The 12,461-nt window shown below is 39.3% G+C and overlaps 1 protein-coding gene across 4 annotated transcripts in view; it reads left to right on the top strand.

The window, feature by feature from the left end:
• LOC122806453 (S-adenosylhomocysteine hydrolase-like protein 1) overlaps window positions 1-12,461 on the top strand; it is a 909,608-nt gene that overhangs the window by 628,606 nt on the left and 268,541 nt on the right. For all 4 annotated transcript variants that reach the window (XM_044076911.1, XM_044076910.1, XM_044076908.1 and 1 more), the window contains exon 7: window positions 11,039-11,145. In XM_044076911.1, the coding sequence (XP_043932846.1) occupies window positions 11,039-11,145 (107 nt within the window). The remainder of the gene's footprint in view (window positions 1-11,038; window positions 11,146-12,461) is intronic.

Genomic DNA, 12,461 nt, shown 5'->3' with positions numbered 1-12,461 from the left:
TACTACTACAGTTAATGGGTGTGTGTGCTTTTCCAGGGACATGTGGTGTAACTGGTATATAGCAGTGGCTCTTTTGCACCTTGTTGCTATGGCTCAATATTTGCCCTCATATCTCACTACTTGTATGCTGCTAGGTGTCTTGACTGTAGTGCATGTTGCTGTGGCTTCTCGACTTCCATGTACATTCACACCTTGGAATGCTTTTGCTATATCTGCTAGGGTCTTACTGCATGCAGTGTGGTCTGGGCCATGGTGTGGGCCTTGAAATCTATTAGGGCATTTGAGTATGCTTGAGCAGGCCCCAGAGACCTCAGGTGCATATTTTATCTGCCTCATGAATGGCATGTTATCAGTGGGTACACCCACTAAAATTGTCTGGTATTCCTGCAGTTGTGACTGTGGGATAGCATGAGCATATGTATTACACTATTTCTGTCAGGCAAGTGGTGCATACTTTCAGTACTATAGTTACCATTGCATGTGTTGTAACACCTTTCTGGCTCACTTTGCTTTTTAGGTTACTTCCCACAGGAGTCTGTGGGCATCCCCTCAGCTCAGTCACTGTTAAGTATACAGTCTAGGCTCTTAACTATTTAAATATGGCTGTGTCAAATTTCAAGTGTACAGATATTTGCAGTGTTGACCACATTTCTGCCTCATATTTTGGTCCATATCTCATAAACAGCTTTTTCTGGCAAATCACTCGGCTCAAGTCAGACTATAGTGACAAAACATTTCAGTTTGTGACTTCATACTCCTTCCAAACATCCAACAAAATGCAGAACCTGTTACTTCTCTCAACTGTTTAAGTTTGTTGTAGCATTATTTGAATGTGTCCCTGTTTTAAATTCTCGTCTACATTTTGTATTACTTAGTCTGATGTGTTCCTGTAAGAGGGGTATGGGCAGTGATTATCCTGCTGTGAGTATGTGTGTGGGCTTTGCAAGGTGCTACAGTGACATTATTGCTCACTAGCTACCAACTAGCATGGCTGTTTCTGTTCACACACTACTATTATAGAAATCCACTACATTTGGACAGTGTAAATATACATGACATGCTTTTGTGTACTACATAATCTCTATATATTCCTTTTACATTCATTCCTACTATTACATGATATATTTATTGTGAAGCACAATGTTCTTATATAACAGTCAAGTGGCTTAGTGGTAAGTCATGCAGACTACTGTTTCCAAGTGGGTCCCGGCTGGACTGACAGTGGGATTTTTATTTTGTTTTTGCAAGGCAGACTACAGGCCTTCAATCATTCAGAGTGACTAAGGCGCATTTTAAGCAGTTATAACCGGGTTAGTGCTGGTTTTTCCGCGGAGCTCACGACAAGACTAAGACATTCAGCTCCGCACACACCCACCTCATAACTGCTTAAAAGTGCTTTAATACCTTAAGACACCGCTCTATTTTCTTTTGAAAAAGAAATGAAATGGGGAGACAGGAAAGTGGGTGAAAAGGGTCGCCAAAGAGGGTAAGACAGTAGGGAAACAAGCTCGGGTTTTGCCCAGGAGGGATGTAGGTAAGGCCCATAAGTGCCTTGCGTTTTCTTTCATCAGCAACAGCTGTGTGCATTTGTTTGTAATTTGGTGTGACATTTGAAACCTTCCACCCCTGAGAGAGTGTGTAAGGACAACAATATAATACTTGTTGCTTACAGCCAATGGTGTAATTGACAGTTTCCATGTCCAGCAGACATGGCCATAAAGTAAATGGGCAGCTATGTATGGGGCGTAATTTTTTTGTGGGGACAGAGTGCCTGTTTTTTTTTTTTTTTTCAGGTGAAGAGTGGTATGTCAGGAGTGCGGGAAGTCGGTATAGCTGGGGAGGTAGGTTGGGCAGGTTAACAGACAAGACAAACAAGAGGCGACTGTACAGGGTGGTGGTGTGGCGACACATGGGGGGTTACATAAAAGTTGGACGGGGATGAGATGTTTGGATATCTAGAGTCCCATGAGCCCACAGATTGGCAATAGTGGAACTGATATCCCACCCATGGAATGCAGTTGCCACTGTGCCTTCACTGGCCCAGGACAGGGCTGTGCTGGGCCGTGTGTAGGCCGGGCGCAGCATGCTGCGCCCGTTAGTTGTTGCCACCTGTGCCTCAAGCTGGGCGTGAGGGGCCCAAGCATATCAGCCGGATCTCCCTACCCACCACAGTCCAGACACTCACGGAGGGTGAGTGGGATGTTCTCCTCCGCCACACTCCTGCAGAGAGGGGACGAGCCCCATCCCCTGCAAGCGCTTCCACCCGCAGGCAGGCACAGGGCCCACCCCAGGAGGAGGGTCGTGGGCACTGCTGCAAGGTGCACTAGCCAGCTGAGGAGGGGAGAGGTGGGTCCGCTGGAACCCGCCTCTCCCTGTCAGCCCTCATGTTTTGCATTATGTCATGACAGTTTTGGGTTAGTAACGCATATGGCCAATACCATTCACAATTAGTTGCTTAACAGCATGCATTAGTATTCCCATTAACCAAAACAACCCAGATATTAAAAACCATTGAACAGCAAAGATAACACATGCATATTTTGAACAGCAATACACTAGTCCAACAACATGCAGGGGTTGGATTGATGGCAACAGGCCATCAGGTTTTGGATGAATGAACAGGGCAGATGCATCAAACGTATATGCAACTATGTATGAACCAACAGGACAAAATGTCCAGGGTGTTAATTGTGATTGCACATACCAATTTCACGTGGAATGGATCATATGTATGGTTATAAAGGTAGGGAGTGAAGAAAATTCTAATTAACAACTTCCAAATACCAATACATATGCTGTACATTTCTAATAGCTGCAGATATATACACTACTACCAGTCTCTGCCTACAGTTTCCTATGTGATAACTACTTCAAGTTGGTGATAGGAATGTTACTGCTACATCAGTATACATTTTCATTTTATTCATACATTATTCATGTCTTTGGCTCCTGTTCCTCAGCTACATCCTGTCCTGCTAGGCATTTGCTTTATATAGCTATAGACAACTGTGGGATGTTTGGTATTTCAGACAACCATACTATCTGCATATTGCAGACTGAGAGCAACATATCCAGATTTTGGGATACATTCCAGTCTGCAATGTAACATTTTCAACACATTTTGCCTTTATTTTGGTTCTTGCTAGTCACATTCTATTTCATTCTGTACTGACTGCAGTATACTTTTATTCAGGAGTTATTAGGCTACTTTATTGATGGATTCATAACTCTTTTCTCACACTCTGTCACTTGTTTTATTTTTACAATTCAGGGGATGGTACTTAATTCTAGGGCTTTATTGACATGTTTTACCTGTAGTTATAACAATCCTTTTCCCAACAGTCTCACTTCTGGCTCATGTTTCTGCATTTCAACAGGGATATATTTCACCACGCAGTTTACTCAGTCATAGCAGCTGTACTTTTCAGCCCGTTGCAGGTTATGTACTATTATACTACAGGTGGGGACATCTTTTTATTTCAGACTTTTATTTCAGACTTGTTTCATTTTTTTTCTGTTTTGGATTACAGGGCACTGCATCACACTTTTGTAATCAAGCAATACTTGCAAACCCTCTTACACTGTTACTTGCACATTTTATTACTTAGTGACTACACTGCACTCTTTTGCTAATCTGTCATACTTATATATTTTATTTACAGTTACAGGGGAGAGGATTACTGACCTGCTCTGGTGGCGCAACCATGCCAGCCTACTCGCCCGCCATAGGCTTCTACGTGTTCGCAGAACTAGATACCTGCAGCTGTAATATAAATAAAGTAATATTGGAATACACATCTCCATAATATCAGCCTAGGTTAATTTTCTTACATAAATAATTGGCATGTAACTTACTCCCAGTGCAAGTAAGGCATTGGGCAGGTTGCGGACCTCCTGGATCAGCGGTTCCAGTTGGTCCTGGCTTCCATCTCTTCAAAGTCCGGGTGATGGTGGTGACTCGGACCTGCTCACAAGTCCTTGGTATCCCTGTGGCACTGGTGAGATCATGAGCCAACCAGTCCCACGCCTCAGCCCTATATGCTCCCCACAGGACCTGGCCACCAGGCATGAGTTGGGCCTCATGATTTGTGTGGACAAGGAGCCAAACCATATATTTGGACTCCTCAACGCCCCACCTCTGTGCTTGAAAGCAACTACCCTCACCTACACCTGACATTCTGGCTGCAAGTCAGTTCTACAATCGGTTATGCTGTGTATTCCGCCCATGCGAGCTTTATGTATGCCATTTTCCACTTATCTGTGATTGGCCATTTTGGAATTGTATCAGCTTCACAAAACCTGCTTTGTCATGCTCCTCTTTCTATTCATTCCTATATATATGCTATTGCTGCATTTCTAAGTGCAACTGTCATGGCTTAGTGGTTCAGTACCTTGACTATGGTGCTCGAACCATGACTGCCAGCTCTTCAGCCCCATCGCCTGTACTGCCTACGCCATTGCTTCTGGCTTACTTTTGCATATTTAGTTCTTATATGCTTTTCCACTGACTGATAACTGTGGCTAAGCTGGTCGGCACGCCCGTGCTAAAAGGCGATCCAGTTACACACTCTCACGGGCAAACATCTTTACAATTTAAAAAAAAATTATAAGATGTTCTATGTGTACATTTTATGTTACGTAGTCTGTGGGGGCATATGTTGTGTTGTATTTATTCACATTTACACGGGCTCCCCTGGTCATGGGGTATACTGGAATTTTACTCTTCTGAGGGGCGTGTCCGTTTGCGGTGGCTTGGCCTCACGGACATGCTCCCCTACTGTCTTCCACGGACCCGTGTAAGCTCTGTAGGTGTGATTCAGCGCTGTTCTCATGCATATGCATGACATGCTGACGTCACACTGTTTAACTGCAGCCTCCGTGTAAGCCTTGTAACTCTTACATGGAGGCTTTGTGAATCCTGCCCATAGAATTAAAACACAAAAAAGGAAAAGGATATAGGAATTTTTGTTTTAAATGTGAATAGCATTAGAGGTAATATAAGAGGTTTGGTGTTAGTGGAATGATGTAAATAAATTAAAAAACATGTTTATTTGTTTGCTAGATGCCAGTTGTAATAAAGAAAAAGGGAAAGAAATACAGGCAGTATGGGAGGGTAGAAAAAAACACCAACAACCAAGACCAGAAAAACATGGAACACAGTGAAATAAAATGAACGAAATTATTGGTGCATCCGGTACCTCAGCTTTCTCCTTCAAAGGAATGACCATATGGCTTTAGTTTTGTACAATTCATTAACTGAATTCAATTAAGATTGTGCTATTACAAAACTGAAGGATAAAAAGTGAAAATAACTAAACAATCCAAGCCGAGATGTTAAAGATGCTCGACAGTATTACAGCAGCGATCAGCTACAAGAAGCGTTGCAAGAAACCGTTATAAACGGTTCTGTTGTTACGCCTGCACATCAAGGTTTATGCTGTTTGATACGGATTGTCAGGTTTCGTCAGAACCTGCCAGTAAACATTCTCATTTTAAGCCCATTTTGGCGCCAAATCTTAGCAGAAGTTCTTTCGGTAACTTTTTGTTAATGAGAATGTTAAAGATACACTGTTAGGCTACTATCTTTGCCTATTTGGTTGTTGGAATAAGTGGCAACGGTATCAAAGTAAAAAGATAAATGATTCAGGTCTTTCCCAATAATGATGAGGCTCCTCATTATTAACAAAAGTTGAAAGAACTTCTGTTAAGATTATGGTAAAATGGAAAAAGGAAAATGGTAATGTTTACTAGCAGGTTCTACGAAGTCTGGACGATATCCAGATGAAAGCGTAAACCTTGGATGTGAAGATGTGTATTGGTAAATAAACATTTCATTTTACTAACAGTTTCTTGCAACGTTTCTGTAGCTGAATCCCAGCAACAACTGTATGTGTAGAGGAGCTCTGTCCGAGCTAAGTAGCAGCAGTATCGGCTATTACAAAACTGATTAATGTGACTGACTTGAGTAATTTATTAAAGGGACATCGTCTGACAAAACAACATTATTAAGTACAAATTTGTTCCATACACTACCCTGAACCATTGTAATTAAATCACATTTAAATTCACTTCCTGATTTAATCCCCTTGGCTGCAAGGTACTGAAATTAATTATTAATTTCATTTCTAATGCCATTAATTTTCCCGAAAACTCTTCACCTTCACAAAAATGGGGCTTGGCCAACACACTAAAGAACAGGTTAATATCAGAATTACCATGAGCATATTAAAAATGTTGTGCTACTGGACTCTCCAACCTGCTGTTCCTAATGTCCCCCAAATGTTCCATGATGCACTGTTTCACCTTCCTCCTATTCTGTCCCACATACCATTTGATAGGTGAACAGCTACAACCAATAATGTAGACCACTCCACAGGAATCACATTGAAATTCTTCATATGCCTTATAAATTCTACCATTGATGTTAACCCCATCTAGGTTTCTGATCTTGCTACAGACCTTACATCTGCCACATGGGAAACTCCCCTTGCGAGGGCAACTACCATTCTGCCAGCAACCTTCAAATTCAGAAACCTACTATAAGAAAAAGTGACCCTATTGGGGAACAAACCATACAAACTGTCATCATTAGAAATAATGGGCCAAAATCTATCCACCAACCCTTTGAGTACGTCAGAAAAAGGAGAATACCTGTTCATGAAAAAAATTGTATCCTCGTTGTCCCTTGTACTGTTACTATTACTTCATCTTCCAAATCCCACGAAACCACATCCTCTGTGTGTTGTGCCAGTCCCTGCAAATCTATTTCTAACCTTGCTTTCTGCGATACTCAAAACTTCCTCCGAATATACCCTGCAGGCTAATTTTGACCTAATCTTACTGAACTCTTCCCCCAACTTAGATTTGTCATATGTGTTAGTGGCTATTTGCAAATATCCTCCATAAGGCAAAGATGCCAAAAGATGGGGGGCATGCATGCTAGATGCCCTTAAAAAATTGTTTACCGCTGTTTCCTGTACCCTACAATCATCCACCACAAAGAATTCAAGGTCCAAGTATTGAATGATCTCCCTATATGTTTGAAAAGTAAATTCAAGTCCAAACTGATTTCTTTCTAAATCTAACATAAATTCATGGAATTCCAGAATATTACTTTTACATACAAAGATCAAATAATCTATAAATCTCTTATAAATGATTACTCTGTGACTGAAAAAACTCTGTATTATAAACATATGAGTTTTCAAAATAATTCATAAAAATGGTGGCATAAGTAGGGGCATAAAAAGCCCCCATTGTTGTTCCCTCCTTCTGTAGGTAATACTTGCCTTCAAATTCAAAACAATTGTGAATCGGGAACATGAAAGACATTAAATCCAGGGTTGGCGAGGCGGAAGAGACTGTGATGCTCCACAAGAAGGACAAATTGGAGCGTGATATAATTGATTACAATAGTAATCTCATTTTCGCCTGGCAGCGTAAACCAAAGAGGGGGAGAACTATTGGTTGGCAGGCTAACATGAGAATGTGAGATCAGTGCGATACATCTGTTTCATCTACAGAAACAGCATCCAGTGGCAAAAAGAGTGTTTCCTTTGAGGAACTAAACAAGGAATAAGCAAGTTCATTTGGGCAATGAGGAGCACCTCAACAATCTGCAGGCCGTGGTCACAAATGGCAGGAAAATGCCAATACAGGCGGCAAGAGCAGGAAAAGGAGAAATTAACTTCCAATGGAGCAGATGCAGACAAAGAGGTGTGTAACCACAAAGGGGAATGGAATTTGAATGTCCACAACAGTCATATGACTGAAGAAACAGCTCAGAAGTACTGTACTAATCTAAAAATCATTAATTTGTCCGATTTACTCGTAAATGAAGACACTGAGTTTTTATTAGATAAAGGGGTGAAGTTCATCTCTACCTGTTTCCCAAGTCTGGCAGACCTTACGTTGGAGGTTATTCGCTTTTGCCAAAAGTTGCACTTGAAAGTATTCTTTAAAAATCATGATAGAAGTACAGACATTCAAGAAAGTAATACAAGTCAATGTGATAATACTTTCAGTGACACTGATGACTCTTTGCTTAACTTATCCATGTATGAGAATGATTTTTGTGATATGGGTGATAATGTTGATCTGTCTGAAGATAGTGTCAATGTGGGGACATGCTTTACTTATTGTGGGTATGGCAACTTCAGGCACCCAGTACCCTATTCACCTGTTAATCTTTCCTCCCAGAATTTCAACTAGCATTTGTATGTTTGAAAACATTTTATGTAAACAGCTTGAGATGAAATATAATAGAATTAAAATGGTAAATAGAAAGTACAATTTAAATAAAAGTAAATGGGATGAGTTACAACATTTACGACCAATTAATAAACATAATGTGTTCACCCAAGCTGACAAGGGGGGCAATTGGGTGATTCTTTCTAGAGACTAATATAATAACATGGCTAAAATTTTACTTATGGACAATGGTGTTTATGAGGAATTGCCCAATAACCCTGCTTGTGAATTTAATGATAAACTACTGGAAGAGCTAGAGACGGGGGAAAGATTTGGGTTTTTTTTGTCTGTTTCAGATGTCAGACAGTTACATATTAATAATCCCAAGGATGCGAGATTTGTAGTCATACCCAAAAATCATAAAAGTCTCACTAATCCCCTGGGTAAACAAATTGTCTCTGGGAACAGGGGATATTTGCAAAATGTGGAATGTAGAATTCTAGATGTAACAATACTAGTACCAAGAAGGGTACTGATATGTGAATGAGACTGAAATGTATACAATTTATAGCAATTTTTGTGTATACTAATACAGTACAGAGAAAATAGGTTCTTGATTTAAAAAATGTTAGTAAATGTATCAGTAATGATGGTAGGAGATTTTAACTGTAACTTGAGGAAAGAAAAGAGAAAAATAACATGGGATATTAAGATGTTAAGGGAATTAATAAAACATGGAGATAAGTAAGAAAGAACACAGAGAATGGACATATAAAAGGGGAATTTTTCAGACTGAAATTGATTATATAGTTTGCTCTAAAGACCTGCAAAAATAACAGGGGAAGTGCAGATAGCAGAGTTTTCAGATCATAGAGCAGTTTGGGCAAAATAAGTTGATATTTAATAAACTAATCCTTTTTCCGATGGTAATCTAAATAATAACTGTGATCCAGCATGGATCTTTACTGCTTTAATGGACAGAGCAGATGGTCTTGTTTGATTTTGTCTGTCCGTATTCATGGCTTTAGACTTATACCTGTAGAACCGTTAGGGAAGCAGTTAAAAAAGAGCCAGTGTTAATGGTTATGTCTACCCGCTTTCGGGGTAGCAAATAAGCAATAGTATATGACTGAAAAACAACTAAAGACTTTATAGATAGAGATTAGATGATTAGTGCAGTGTAAGTAATACATCAACCCTAATGAATGGCAGCAGTTCCTTGTAACTCAACAACAGGAAACTTCAGATTCTATTTAGAGAAAAGCAATTATGTGAAATATAACTGGTGGGCACAGACAAGTCCATCCACCTAACGCGGCTGCAGACAAGTAAAATTAAACACTTCTTTGGAGCTTGTTGTAAAAATAATTATTATGATACTGGAATAAGCTGCTAACCAAGGACTCTGGCCAATGAAAATTATAGTTAAATCAGGATGGCCAGTCATTAGCAAACCAATAGGAGATCAACAGTTGCCAGGCAGACAAACCAAATATATACTACAGTATCTGTCTCCTGATAATATATGCATAAAGAATGACCAATTACAGCCTAGACTTAAATATCATAATCAATAACATATGAGTCCCATGTAAAGTAAATATAGGTTGAATTGCCATCAACACCACTATAAAGAACAAACCAAGTAAATGTGTGATAAACTGATCCGTTTTCAGTTGTTAATGAAAAATAATAGCTGTGATCCAGCATGGATCTTTGCTGTTTTTTTAAACAAAACAGATGGTCTTGTTTGATTTCGTCTGCCCGTATTCACGGCTGCAGACTAATTCCTGTAAAACCGTCGAGGAAAACAATTGAAAAGGAACCAATGTTTAATGGTTATGTCTACCCGCTTTCGTGGCAACAAATAAACAACAGTGTATGACTGAAAAACAACTAAAAACTTGATAAATAGAAATTATATTATGCTGCTTATAATGCTTATAAGGAGACTGAGGAAAGAAAATGTGTTGCATGTGTTGAAGAAGAAACTAAATATTGTTTTCTAGATTACAAAAAAATAAAGAATTTTGGGAAAATTTTAAAAATAAATATGGATGGGAAGGATTTAAATGTATAAATAAAAGAATAATATTGTATGGGAAGTATTAATAAATAAAGAAATGTCATATTGATAATTGGGATAAAGTACTGTTTGTGACAATATGGGTGCTATGGTAAAAAGATGTGAGAATTTGTTATATTGCAAGAAAATGGAAGAGGATGATGGATTAGCTGAAATAAGATGATGGTTGTGGAAGAAAGGGTGGGAAATAGAGGGCAAATAGAAATAAATAAAAAAAAAAGATTTGCTCAGTTAAGTTATTTTGTATTGATAACTTGTAAATAACTGGGAATGTAAATAATTGACTTAAAGCTTTGTTGTATGGCATGAAATGACTGCAAATGTTAATAAAGCAACTCTACTCTTTTTTCACTAAGTGTCATGGGATCTTTTACATTCATCGGAGCTACAACCAACTCAGGCAAATGGGACCTTGGATTTCTCGCATATCAGTGTAACTTCTAGTTTTACAAAGCCTGTGACCATGGCTTATTATTGTCCTAAGAGAAGGTGATTATGCATACATTTTTAGTATACTTTTTTTAGCCATATACATTCTGCTCAGGTATCCTTTTCTAATGTGAACACTTTAAATATATTCTGCTTATTTGCACTTCCTCTCAAGCACCTCCCTTTTAGTAGGAACAGTGTTATAGTAAGTCTTCCACTGGAGCCAAATGGATGGTTCTTGTGCAAGAATGTTTGATGAATGCAGCTAAATGTAAAAAACCTATTGAGAATAGAGCTTTAGGACTAACTAACTTCATTTTTACCACTCACTAGATTCTGGATGATGGTGGAGATCTGACTCATTGGATTTACAAGAAGTATCCAGAGATATTCAAGAAGATGAAAGGAATTGTGGAGGAAAGTGTCACTGGGGTACACAGGTATGGGTACAATGGGGAAAATATTTATTCACCCCTTACTTTAAATACTTAGGTGTTTTAGAAATGAATGCATATCTGTGACTTTGTGGTGTATGCGTATATGTGTGTGTGTGTGTGTGTGTGTGTGTGTGTGTGTGTGTGTGTGTGTGTGTGTGTGTGTGCACGCCGGCGCACCGCCCTTGTTGTACAACTGCTATATGACCCTTTTACTGTGTTCTACTAAAATATTTGCAAAAGCTGTAAGTATGGTGATTTTTAAATATTAAGAATCTAGATATGATTAGGTACTTTTTCATATCCCAGTCGATCTTTCTTTTACTGTGTTTCTGCCATCTTCTATTCATTTTTCATATAATATTCTGTTCAGTGGTTATTGTTTCAAAAGTTTTATTCAGTAATAATTTGTGATTCTGGAGCTAGTAAGTTCTATACGTTTGGAATGACTTATCATTTATGGTTTTCCATTTCTTCTTTTATTATGGATTGTGTTAGTATTAATGACCATACTGACTATTTTATCTTCCATTGCAAAACAAGGAACAGTAAGGGACTACATTGGCTTCAAGGGGAAAGTTTTTTTTTTCTTTTTGGTACTGACCCCACACACGAGCGAGCACGCACGTATACAAACACACACACACACACACACACACACACACACACACACACACACACACACACACACACACACACACACACACACACAGTCACACACAGGCAGTGCTGTATATTTGCTTAAGGATTTATGTGACAGCTTCTTGTTAAGCTTGCCTAATCTTTGCTTTCAAGTCTAAGGAGAAAATGATGTGCCTTCCTGAGATAACTTTATCCTAGTTATGTTTGCAGGAGATAGCTATGTCTTTTGTTAAAAGACAAATTGCCTGGAGCATTGCCAAAGACAAAAGTACTAAAAGGCAGGTTGTGCGGAAGGATCTCTTTAGTAAAAGATTTTATTAATAGTAACCACTTAGACAAGTAGGGGGTGGCAGATGTGCATTTCTCCCCAGCTCTCCAAAAGCTGACACCTTAAATTCTAAGGATGTTCTGAGGACTTGGGTTGAGAGACATTTCTGCTGGAATCCTCAAATGCAGCCCTCAGTTTTAGCAGGGGCCTCAACTTACTTGAAGCTGATAGGGTCTGAAGAGAATTGGACTATGACCGTACTTTAGTGCCCTTAGCTCAGGTGTTCCCCGCACAAAGGTTTACACTCTCTGCCTCCTTCCTAATTCTCTAGCAGAAATGTTACAGCTGCTGGCCTTGCTATGCAAAGACAGGAATACCTCTGTAGAAGGTGTTCACATATTGCTAGTTTTCT

Source organism: Protopterus annectens, chromosome 7.part0 (assembly GCF_019279795.1).
Source record: "Protopterus annectens isolate FY-2018-M chromosome 7.part0, PAN1.0, whole genome shotgun sequence".
Classification (NCBI taxonomy): Eukaryota; Metazoa; Chordata; order Ceratodontiformes; family Protopteridae; genus Protopterus; species Protopterus annectens.
This window is presented reverse-complemented; position numbering and strand designations above follow the sequence as displayed.